Source organism: Tetrahymena thermophila (assembly GCF_000189635.1).
Source record: "Tetrahymena thermophila SB210 genomic scaffold scf_8253815, whole genome shotgun sequence".
Classification (NCBI taxonomy): Eukaryota; Ciliophora; class Oligohymenophorea; order Hymenostomatida; family Tetrahymenidae; genus Tetrahymena; species Tetrahymena thermophila.
The window spans coordinates 361,985-373,677 of record NW_002475926.1 but is presented as its reverse complement, the minus strand read 5'-3'; the positions used below and the strand labels follow the sequence as shown (position 1 = coordinate 373,677).

Here is an 11,693-nt window from a genome sequence, read left to right as displayed (position 1 = left end):
TTTTTTTTATAGTGGAAAGAAATATTTGAAAATTATTTTAAAGGTAAGTCATACAGAGTAATTACAATAAATATTATATATCATTTACTTAGTATAATAAATAGTAAATTTTTGTTTATTTTTTTCTTTAGTAAATTAAATCTTTATTTAACAGGTTATTTGTTTGGAAGAATAAAACAATTATCTTAATGGTTTTGCTTTTTAGTATAAGATAGAATAGAATTTTTTTGTATTAGTTAGTGAGTCTCTTCACTTCTCTGTTAAGACACGGAATCCATTCCAGTCAGAAGGTGCTTTATTACCATGTTCCTCAATAACTTCTATTAGAGTATTTGAAGGACCATCAATTATACCATTGCTATTAAGCATAACTAGTGTTTTTTAGAATATTTCTTTAGCTTGAGGCCATTTACCATCAAGGTAATACTTAAAACCAACTTACCATTATGAGTAAAATTCCTATTTTTAATATAAAAATAAAATATTTTAAATATTTTATGTAAAATTGAAAGAAATACAGGTGTAAAGAATTCTCTCATGGCAACAAGTTCTTTATCTGTGTTAAAGAACTCATAAGGATTTTCTGTTCCATTAATAATAGACTCTTTTAGCTTATTTCTTTTCATTCTATCAATGACTCTTTTCTTTTTCTTAATGGCTAAACTTAGATGGGCATTATCAAATCTATCTTTACCAACTTTCTTATAGACAATATTATCCAAATGAACATCAACGGTGTACATATCTTTTTAAATTATAATTGATAAATTTATTCATTAATAGTATTATTTTACCTAAAGGAACAAGAGAACCCTTGACTGTTACTCTATCAATGTGTCTTAAGTGGTTTTAGCATTATGGAGTTAGAATTTTATATAAAGGCCCACTTTAAATTTAATTTATTTTAAATTAATTAAATTATGATAAAACAAAAGATAAAAAAAGTATAAATAAATAAATAAATACCTTATTAAAAGTCCAGTACCAAATTATTTGGTAGCTGCTTCTAGACGTGATGCCATATTGACATTTGGACTCAAATATGAAGCATCAATTTTAAATCCAGATCCAATAGCTCCTTCAATAGCCCAACCAACATGCAGTCCGAAACCCATTTTTACTCTGTAATTTTTGAGTCTTTCATTTAAACCCTTATGCTAACGATACTTGAAAAGTTTTTTAGAAATAGTGATAGCTGCCATAATCTTAAGGAATGCTAAAACTGGGAGATCAGCAAGATTATGAACTTTTTAGGTATCCTTTAATTCAAGCTGATTTTCACTATTATAAAAATAATCATCTTCTCCATACTTCCATACTAGCAAGAATGCATCACCAATATTTTTATTTGATTGACCACAAAAAGAATCTACTGTAGAGTGAGTAATTTCAGCAATTTCATTCACAAAAAGCATGACACCTGTTTATAGAACTTCCGTAGCATCTGTAAAATTACGGATATCACAAAAGCCAAAAATAGCCATAATTTTTTTACCTGGTATCATAGGATCTACTGAACCACCCTTACTCATATTTGAAGCAATAATTTCAGATCCTGCTTCTCCAAAACCTAAAGCCAAAAGAGCTCCTATTTTCATGATTAGTTTTTCAAGAACGACAGTCTCATATCCTTCTTAATCTTTTAATTTTTGCAGTTACTTTAAATTACCTTCTTTTTATAGCTATTCAAGAGCAAGAGCTTCTCTTTCTTCAATTTGAGCAGCTTCTAAAGGGTTATCAGCAATTCTTCTAACTTTTTTCATCATACTAGCTATAGGTTCTAAAACTAAATGTTCGACATCAGATGAAAAAGATAGAAAAGCAATAGTAAGTACAATAGATACAAAGATCGTTCTAATAATAGATAATATAGCATTAATTTGATTATCTCCTTTAATATCGACAATACTATAAGAAATCAATTCACCCTTTTTTAATAAATTAATTGATGATTATTTGAAATTAATTTTGTCAACAAAAAAATTAAATCAATAAGATTTTCAATAATTATGAAGTATTATTTTACATCAACAGTCATAGTGTAATAATATTTATCATCTTCTCTATATGTAGATTAATCAGCTCTTACATCGTTAAATACAGAGTTAGGATATTAAGCACCCCATGGATATTAGCTGACACCATATTTGTTTGACATATACAATATTGGATTTCTTTAGCTCTTTATTAAATAAGGCATTCAATTTTTAATTGTTACAAAAAAAATTGATAATTAATAATCAAATGTTGGTGGTAATGCTGGCTGGCTAATAATGAAATTATTAAAAGTAATAAAATGATTTATTATTATTTTTTTTGGTTGGATAAAAATAAATACCAGCTTATATTAAAGAAATAATTTAAGACAAAATAGTAATAAAAATGCTAAATAGAAACTGAAAAATAAGGGAGCAATAAAAAAACTAAATAAATAATTACATTTGAAAAATCTAAATACAATTTCATCGAATCGTATGAGAGATTAATTTGATTTGCCTTATAATTGCTTTTTATTTACAAAGTAGATAAGTTAAACAAAATTTTTTTTGGAAAAATAATAAATAATTTACTAATAAATAAAAAGTAGACCTGCATCATAGGAGGTTTAAGATTCATAGTAAGTAGAATAATCAAAAATTGGAATACTAATCATGATGCAAAGTACAATGACTATAACTCTTTGGGTTGTTAAATCTGTGAGCTTTTAGCCAACCTTACTCTCACTGCCAACATCATTTGATTCTTATTTCTTTTCTTTTTCAGCTTATCTTTGAATTGTGGATGCTTTGGAATATTTTTTTGTGTGCTTTTTCTGATTAATTTAGATAATATCTTTAGCCATTTTCTTTACATCTTTCTTTTCTCCTTATTCATTTTAATCAGTGTTGACATTTGTCACTTGCAAAAGGGGGTCATCTTTATACTTTTCTAATACAACAGGTTTACTAGGAACATCTAAATGAATATAATAAAATAAGGATTAAAATTACAATTTTTTTATATTGTAGATTTGAAATTACTATTAGGTGATGCTTCTAAACTGCTTGTTTAATTATTTAAAGGAGGGAGTTTACTTTTTAAAGCTTTTTATTCTTCTAAAAGTCTTTATTCTTCATTTTCTTTAGGTTATAGATTTGGACTTTGATCAACTGCAGGGGGTATAATTTCTTTAACAGCATCTGTTTCTTAAAATTATTTAACTGATGCATTAGATGTCTACTTTTTCATCTATAAAGTTTTTGCCACTCTTTCTTTCATAATTACATTATTTATTCTCTTTTACAAAACTGTATTATTTCCTATCATGAGTTTTCAAAACAAATTATCAACAATTTATATAAACATTTAATTTTTAAAAAAAAAATATATTAATATTTTACCTAATTCCTATTGCTAAGGAGGGTTATTATCTTAGTTTTACTATTCTTCTAATTACTTTTATTCATATTCAAGCGCTTTGAGTTTTGCAGCTTCTAATTAGATTCTTTGTTAAGCAAGTTTGTATAACTTAACAAGACGAATAAGTCTTACTATACGGACGACTCTACCTGCTCTTGTTCCAACACGAGAAGCTCTACCAGCCCTGTTAAATTTTAATTTAGAATGAATCGATGAAACATATTTTTTTAATTGATTATTTACTTTGCAACTTAGGCAGCATTTTATGAACCACCACCTTAATTAAACATAGCATCAGAAATCCATCCAATATCTAAAATTAGAGAAACAGTAGATATGATATCCAAATAAAAGAAGAAACTGTTAAAATATCCTTTCTATTAAAATAATTTTTATTATAATTTTGTTAAAAACAGAAAGATAATTAATTTATTTTAAGGTAAAATAAAAAGTAGGTAAGAAGTGAATATTTTGTATTAAGCTTTATAGAAAAAAGAGTTATCAATATAATTCAATTATTACTGAATGATTTTTGCAAGGTGGAAAAATATTTAGATTTATAAAAAGCTTAAACTTAAAATTTATAAATGTTTAAACATACCTTAGCTATGCAATTTATTATTATTTCTACTGTAAATAAAGCAAGGCAGATGCAATTCATAATCCAAAAAGCTTCATCACCTTGTTTGTCGGTAGATAATACTCTTATATCATCACCAAATAGTGCATAAATTGTTACAATAGTCATTGTGATTTGAGTGGCAGAACTATCAACGAGTTTTTCTAAATAAAACTGATTTAAAAAACAATTAATAGTTAAAATCTAAAAAATTTTGTATAGTTTTTAACAATCACTAATCAAATAATTAAAATCAATAAAAAATAACTTAAGTAAAGTCATAGCTAACAAAGTTATTTCTAAACATTATTTTTTTATGATTATAAAATGTTATAAAAATGTTAAAAATATAACAAAAGTTCAAATAAATATTTGCATGTAAAAGAAATTATTTTTTTTTATGAATTTGCTAATTATTTACCTAAACCTTTCTGTATCCTTTTCTATCTCCTACATCATTTCTGTTTGAAAGCTTTCTATGTAATGTATTTTTTTTTCCTTTGGAGGAAACAGAAACTTCATCTTGAGCTATAAATTAAAATTAATATATTCAATATTATTTTAAGGCACTTTAAAATAATTAGTATGTAAAAGCATTTATATTTCTTATTCTAATAATCAAATGAAAATTAGTTTATTTTTTTTGTAAATCTCTTATTCTCTTAGAGATTAATATTATCTTCTACTTTAATTGAGCGCTCTTCTATCAGTAAAATTATCTTTAAAAAATATATTTTGTGTCAAAGTTAAATATTTTACCTTGCGGAAGTAAATTGTTTGGTTCTTTTTCTTGCTATTTTTTACAAAAAAGTATTAAAATATTTATAGGAGTGGATAGCTCAATAAGTTAATTTTTTTTTTATCTAATGCTAAGGAAGATATAAAAACAGAGTAATGTGTAAAGTAGAAATAAAGTAATGTAGTTTGAATTACATCTTTAGAGTGATTCGATAAATTATCGTTAGGGGATTATATATTAGCAATATCTTGACTCATTATCGAAGACCAGGTCTCTTTTGCCTTGTCAATATATGGTTGATTCTATTTTTTTTAAACTACTACTATATAATTACAATCTTTGCACTTATTATTTGATTATAGATTATTTGTTTCTTTTCTTCTTATTTTTGCTCTAAAAAATACTATAAAAATAAGACTAAATTTTACATTAATTGATATTTACTTTAGTTTATTTTCCCAAATTGTTAGTAATTATGAATAAACTTAAAAGGATGACATGATTTAACATCAATCAAATCATTACAGCCAAGCTAGTCTTTCGAATATACAAAAATAATTAAATAAATAGAAGCAGTTTTCTATTGCTGCGATAGTTGATTAGGAGAATAATCAAGTTTTATTGAATTAAATCGTTTGCTTGAAATATAAAAGTACCATATTCAATTAAATCAATTATAGTTGTCCTAAAAATAAATATAAATCAGCCAGTGTTATTTATGAGTTTTTACATTTTATTAATTTTTAAAATACGCTCAAAAATCATCATCATGATTAAATAAAATTTAAATTAGTTTTTAACATTTATAAAAGCAATTTATTGAAATATAAAACAGTCACTTAAACTTATTTATTTACCTTTCTTTTTAAGGTTTTAATTATTATTTATGTTTAGGTTGTACATATTTTATTATATAAAAAACACTTTAATAATAGATCACTTCAGATATTTAAATAAAACAAAAAAAAATTTTTAATAAATTTTCTACTATATTTTTTAACTTTTATTATTTTATTTTTTCTATTTTGGCAAAAAATCAAACAGAGAATTTATTCTTATAATAACAATATTTGCCTTTAAAATAAAGTTATCAAACCACAAAATGAAAAAATATAAGTTTTCTTTTACATGAAATAAATGAAATTTGATTTTTAAATTAATAAAATTTGATAATATTTTTGTCCGCTTATCATTTATAAATAAATTATTTAATTTTTTTAAAATTGTTAGAATAAATAAGAAAATAAGGATAGGTAAATGATTTAATTGGAATTGATGATGAAATCTATTTTAGTTTTTTTTTTTTGATAATAAGAATAAGAAGCAAAATACAATTATCATTTTAATAATAATTCAAAATTAAAATGGGTAAAATAAATTTTAAAAAAAATTATATTTTTGATAAATGTTTTATAATAAATTTTAAATTAAATAAATTGAATGATGTCTAGAAAAGATAGATATAATATCAAAAAAATCTTTTAATCAGAACTAAAAACTTTTTCTTTATTAATCATATATTTTATGATTTTTATTAAGAACCTATAAGCACTCAAATAACAAATTTTTTTTGGAATAAATATTTTTATTATTAATTGCAGAATATTTTGTTTTCTTGTTTAAAAATTTGTAATAGGAAAATAAATAAAATAAAATAATTTTAGAAAATTACAACAGTTTCAGACAAACGAATATAAAAAAATAGAAAAAAAACTGATTTATTCAAATGGAATAGCCCTAGAATTTGCAAATATCTGAAACAACTAATGAAGCGCTTAAATATACATAGGAATTAAGATAGCAGATTAATGACATAAGAGAAACTCTTAGTAAGATTGTAACTTCAAAAAAGGAAGGTAACTCAAACATTTTAGCTTAGCAAATAGGTGATAAAAATTGTATTACTTAACTTCTGAAGATACGTTCAATGAGATAAAAGCATCGTCGCATTTAAATAAGCATAGAAGAGGAAAGAAATAAAATTAGAACTGAAAAAGAAAAAATTGAAAAAACAAGCGTATTTTTATCAGGCTTAGAATATCTATAGAGTACCATAGTGAACTCTATTTAAAGATGTCAATCTATTTAAATGGAAAACCTGTAGTAAGTTAATAACAAGTCAATATTGGGATAGTTAAAAAGAAAGCCTGTTTAAGATTTTGTTGCTGATGATTTTATTGATCTCAAAAACGAGCTTGAAAGTGAGTTACAAAAAAGAATTAAGAAAAATGAAGAACATATTGATATTAGCAAATAATTAGTAAGTTAAAGAGAATAATATGATTCAGTAATTAATCAATATACTTAACTGTTATCTCCTATTTTGACAAATTTGTCTGAAAATTTAAAATCATTGAAAACAGTTTTTAGTCCTATAACTAATTAACCTCTTGCCTTTAATCCAATCTAGCACAGTCTTGCTTCCTAGCTTCCTCCTCCTCTTTATAGCGTTTACTCTAAACTCTCTCTTCTTTTTGATTGCAGTCCTTCATATTAGTCTTCTGTCGAAATTATTTAACAAATCTAAAATTAAAGCAACAACAAAAGATAGAATGAGTTGCATCATTTAGAATTGGCAGTCACTATCAAAGAATATTTACCTACCACAGTAAATTTTATAGACAACTTTTTATCAAATTACAAAATAACTCTACAAAAACAAACAGTTGCAGAAGCATACCCAATAAAATTTTACATTAGGTAAATTTAATTAATTAATTAATTATCTTAGTAAAGAAAATAATTTTTTTAAAATATAAGATTTATTGAAAACTTGAATACTTTAGTTATTCAGCTAGACTCAAAGCACATGAAAGGCAAAGAAATCTTTTCAGGTTTATTTTAAAATGATTTTGGTTCTCCTTTAATTTTATATACTTAGGATGAGTATGATAAAAATTTAAATTAGTAATACGAATTTTACAATTGGCTTTAAATACTAGGAGGAATAAAGTAAGATTTATTTTATTTGTTTATATTAGCTTATTTGCTTATTTAGTAATAGGGGTAATAGCACTGTGTAAGTTGATGCTTAAAATGTGTTAACTAAGATTAATGAGAGATTTGTCAGTAAAAAAGTTGTAAAAAGTATTATCGATGCTCTAACATCAGGTTCATTTTAAATTTATCCTTTGTTTAAGTCATAAAAGGAGAAAATAAATGAAAACGAATTACAAAAGTATAAATTTGAACACAAGCAAAAGTTGCAAAATACAAATGATCTAGCAAACAGTTCTTAATTTAAACAATTAAAACCCAGCTGGCTCAAGAGAAAGCCAGAATAGCAATTTGATCTCATAGAAGAAGAAAATAATAGCAAAAAACTTGTCGATTAAGTTAGCTAAAAACTTAAGAACGTTGAATCTTAAGATGATAAAAAAAACAATTTTGACTAATATGTTGTTTCATAAAAAGAAGTTTTACAAAAGTTAAATTTAGACAACGAATCAAATGAAACTGAGATTCATATTTTTAACATAACAAAAGGAGATTAATTTAATGCATAAGTTATGATTATCATGCCCCTTAGCACCTTGGTTTAGTAATTGGCTTTTTTAATTTAAAGAGAAATATTAATTATTTTTATAATAATTTTAATTAGGGAACCCACGATCAGAATTATATCAGCATCTATCAAATCAAATAGTTTAGCAAAGACTGCTTTAACATCTTTATTTAATAAAGATTTAATCATACAATAAGAGAATAAAGGTGACAACTAACAACAATAAAACACTCAATTCTATAACATAGGTAGTTTAATAATAAATTAAATTGAAAGCGAAATGAAATCAATTTAAGAATTAATGCCCGAATAAAAATTGAATAGTTAAAAAGTAATATAATTTGCATTAGTATATCAGCTAAACAGACTCATTACACTATTTGAAGTGACAATTAATCATTATCAATAATATAGCAATTTAGTAAGCAAATGCTTCATGAATACCCCTTATGATATTTTAGACATTTGAAACTAAAAATTTTTATTGAGTAAATGAGTGAAGTGAAGTGAATTCATTTATTTTTGAAAGCTAAAGTGTTTGTTTGTTTAATTATGTATTTGATTAATAAGCTTAATTCATTAATGAAATAAATAATATATAAATTGAAACTAAACTCTGCCAAAATTAAATACCATGGTTTTTTGTATTAAATATTTTAATAAAATATCTAAAAACATTTATTTTCTTTAATTATATTTTTCACATATTTTTGTTGATTATTTATATTCAAAAAACACGGTCTGTCTTATATTACTGTTTGAGCTTATCCTTTCTTTGCTAAATAAAATTATATTAATTTTTAATACTCAATTAAATAAAACAAAATGTAAATATACTTACTTCTATATTCTTGCTAGCAATAATACGATTGACTAGAGCTTATTTGTATTATCCTTAACCAGGAAATCCACTTACATCTGTAATTATTTTGTGATCAACAAACTTTTTCTTTAAATAAATTATATCTAAAAGACCTTGATTTCTTTCTTCATAGTACTATTTAGGCCCGTTATCAGCTTGATTTCCTATCCCTCTTTATCTGGGAATCTACGGACTTTATTATTACTATTACTATATTATGTTATCTGATCTATCTTATTGTCTTTATTAATTTTTATTATCCAAATATTGAACACTATTCCCATATAAATCCTAATATTTTCTCTACTTACTCATGTTTGTAACAGGAGATACATCCATTTATTTTTAATTACTTGAATTAAATTTATCTTGGCTGCTACTAAAAAATTAAGCCTAATTATTATTTTTCATTCCTTAATAAGCAACTCCCTAGCTATATTATTAAGATGTAATGGGACTATATAAATTATCTTTATTTCTTGTATATGTGCTTTCTTGCTTTTCCATATAATAGGGTGGTTTGTTAGGACTCAATCTTTAGGCAGAATTCTAATTTAATTGTTAAAAATTATCTTTGATATTATTCTTTGTTTAATTATCATATTATAAACTATAATCATTAAGCCTGTTTGAATTTATATTTTTATTAAATGAAGAGTAATCCTACTATAACAATCTTTCAGCGTTCGCTGCAAGAGTATCTCTTTTTTAAGATTACCTACTGTTGGAACGTTACTAATCTTATCCATACTATATATTTTTGTTAAATTATTCGAAATTTAAATATTCTTTTTATCCTAAATTTAATGGAGGCTTTTTAGAGCCAAATGAGGTAAGTTCATCTTGCTATATGATTTTTTTAGGCTAAAGTAATTAAGCATTATCTAAAGAGTCTTAGTAATAATTATTTTATTTAAACCCACTATCAAATTGCATTTTTTTAGGCTAATATTATTCTTCATCAAAGAGCTACTTAAATTCTTTTATATTGTAGTCTTTAGAATTCTAATTTACTTTTCACAAATAATTTATAAAGAATCAAAATGAAATTTAATTTACTTACATCCTCCATATTGAACACTAGGTAGACTTTTAAAATTAAAATCAGAAGGAACTTAGGCCTATTTTAATAATATTTTCAAACATATTTCTTATAGAGAATATATCTTTAAAGTGATAAATTAACAAAATTACCTCTCCCTCAAATAATTATTTATATTTATTATAAAAATCTGTCATTTTTATGCTTCTATCTTCTATCTTTTATGAAACAGTAAAATATTGATTATCAAAAAAAAATCCTAAGCTTATTAATCGCTTAATTAATTAAAATGAACTTTTTTAGATATTTAAATTGATTTAAATTAAAAAATTCATCTATCAATAATATTTTTGATATGTAACAATACTAAATACTTATATTAAAGTTAAAATAAAATAGAATTAAAAAAAATATTATTTTTGCTAGTCTGCCTATCTATTCAAATTAAATTAATTGAATTATTAATTTTAATATCTTTAATATTTTACTCAAAAAAATGCCTTATTAATGAAAAAAAAGTAAAATAAATAAATAAGTTTTATAGATTTTCATTAAAACTTTCTAAAAAAATATATTTCTATTTTAAAAAATTTTAATAACTTTATAATTATGAATTTATATGAATAAATTGTAAACTGTAAAATATAAATAATATTTTTAAGTTTTTAATATTTTAGATATAAGTGGCTTTATCAAGATTTTGAAGTTGCACAGTCAACCCAAAGCACCAAATAGTTATTTTTATAAAAGAATTAACTTTCTTTAGCAGCTTTTTATCCCTGCTTAACACAAGTAAAATAATCTTAGGGAAGTAAAGCATCTTATGCTTAAGTGCTATAAAATTTCCAGAAGTTTTAACATTCTTTAGTTGTATTAGCGTGGTCTGGATAACAAACATTTGCAAAATCTGTAGCAGCTTTGTAGCATTAGTTTAATTTTTTTTCATCTCCCTCTATATCATCACAAATTTTAAATCCAGAATTAGATCTGCAAGTAAACCATTCACCTAGTGTATTAACTTTCTTCTAGTTATCACTATTATATAAGCAATAAGCAGCTCCTAAAGCAAAAATAGTGATTCCAAAAAGGGCTACTATTTAAATATTTTTTACCATTTATATCTATTTATTTACTTTGATTATATAAAACAAAAATTTTTGTAATTTACTTGTAATTAAAAAATTATGTTGGTAGATTTTTTGATAAATAATAAAATTTGAAATAAATAAATTGTATACTACTTACAATAATTGATTAATTATTTTTATCAAGATGATATAATTTCAAAAAGAATAGATGAATATAGTTAATAATCTAAATTATGAAATCCAAAAAAATAATTCCTCAAAGTTAAAGTTAATGCAATTTTAATGATTTATTAATTTTAAAAAAAAAAATAAAGATATTTAAAAGTTAAGCTAAGTAAAAATAGAATATGAATTAATTTTTTGAAGTAAAAAAAAAAAATTTTCTTCTAAATTTTAATTGTAAAGCAAGGTACATTTCATTTTAAAATAAAGTAAATAA

General features: G+C 23.3%; 4 protein-coding genes across 4 annotated transcripts; 1 reads left to right on the top strand and 3 right to left on the bottom strand. All coding sequences in view use genetic code 6, as the record gives it.

The window, feature by feature from the left end:
* Positions 1-249: 249 nt before the first annotated feature.
* TTHERM_00497820 (adenylate/guanylate cyclase domain protein) lies at positions 250-5,014 on the bottom strand (the record flags this gene model as incomplete). Its single annotated transcript, XM_001027970.3, has 14 exons — positions 250-459; positions 519-745; positions 795-886; positions 967-1,928; positions 2,027-2,182; positions 2,440-2,506; positions 2,571-2,955; positions 3,021-3,299; positions 3,381-3,583; positions 3,643-3,776; positions 4,001-4,192; positions 4,440-4,546; positions 4,778-4,811; positions 4,952-5,014. 14 exons carry the CDS (start codon positions 5,012-5,014, stop codon positions 250-252), a joined length of 3,111 nt encoding a protein of 1,036 aa, XP_001027970.2.
* Positions 5,015-6,483: 1,469 nt separating this feature from the next.
* On the top strand, positions 6,484-8,731 carry TTHERM_00497810 (Fms-interacting protein; the record flags this gene model as incomplete). Its single annotated transcript, XM_001027969.2, has 4 exons — positions 6,484-7,457; positions 7,518-7,709; positions 7,756-8,298; positions 8,359-8,731. The coding sequence occupies 4 exons, from the start codon at positions 6,484-6,486 to the stop codon at positions 8,729-8,731; spliced, it is 2,082 nt and encodes a 693-aa protein (XP_001027969.2).
* Positions 8,732-8,989: 258 nt separating this feature from the next.
* On the bottom strand, positions 8,990-10,429 carry TTHERM_00497809 (hypothetical protein; the record flags this gene model as incomplete). Its single annotated transcript, XM_001471021.2, has 4 exons — positions 10,319-10,429; positions 10,188-10,245; positions 9,104-10,137; positions 8,990-9,040 (listed from the first exon to the last, which is right to left on the bottom strand). The coding sequence occupies exons 1-4, from the start codon at positions 10,361-10,363 to the stop codon at positions 8,990-8,992; spliced, it is 1,188 nt and encodes a 395-aa protein (XP_001471071.2). The 5' UTR covers positions 10,364-10,429.
* A 429-nt stretch (positions 10,430-10,858) lies between these two features.
* Positions 10,859-11,281, bottom strand: TTHERM_00497807 (transmembrane protein, putative; the record flags this gene model as incomplete). The annotated part of the gene is made up of 1 exon (XM_001471019.1): positions 10,859-11,281. The coding sequence occupies one exon, from the start codon at positions 11,279-11,281 to the stop codon at positions 10,859-10,861; it is 423 nt and encodes a 140-aa protein (XP_001471069.1).
* Positions 11,282-11,693: the final 412 nt, after the last annotated feature.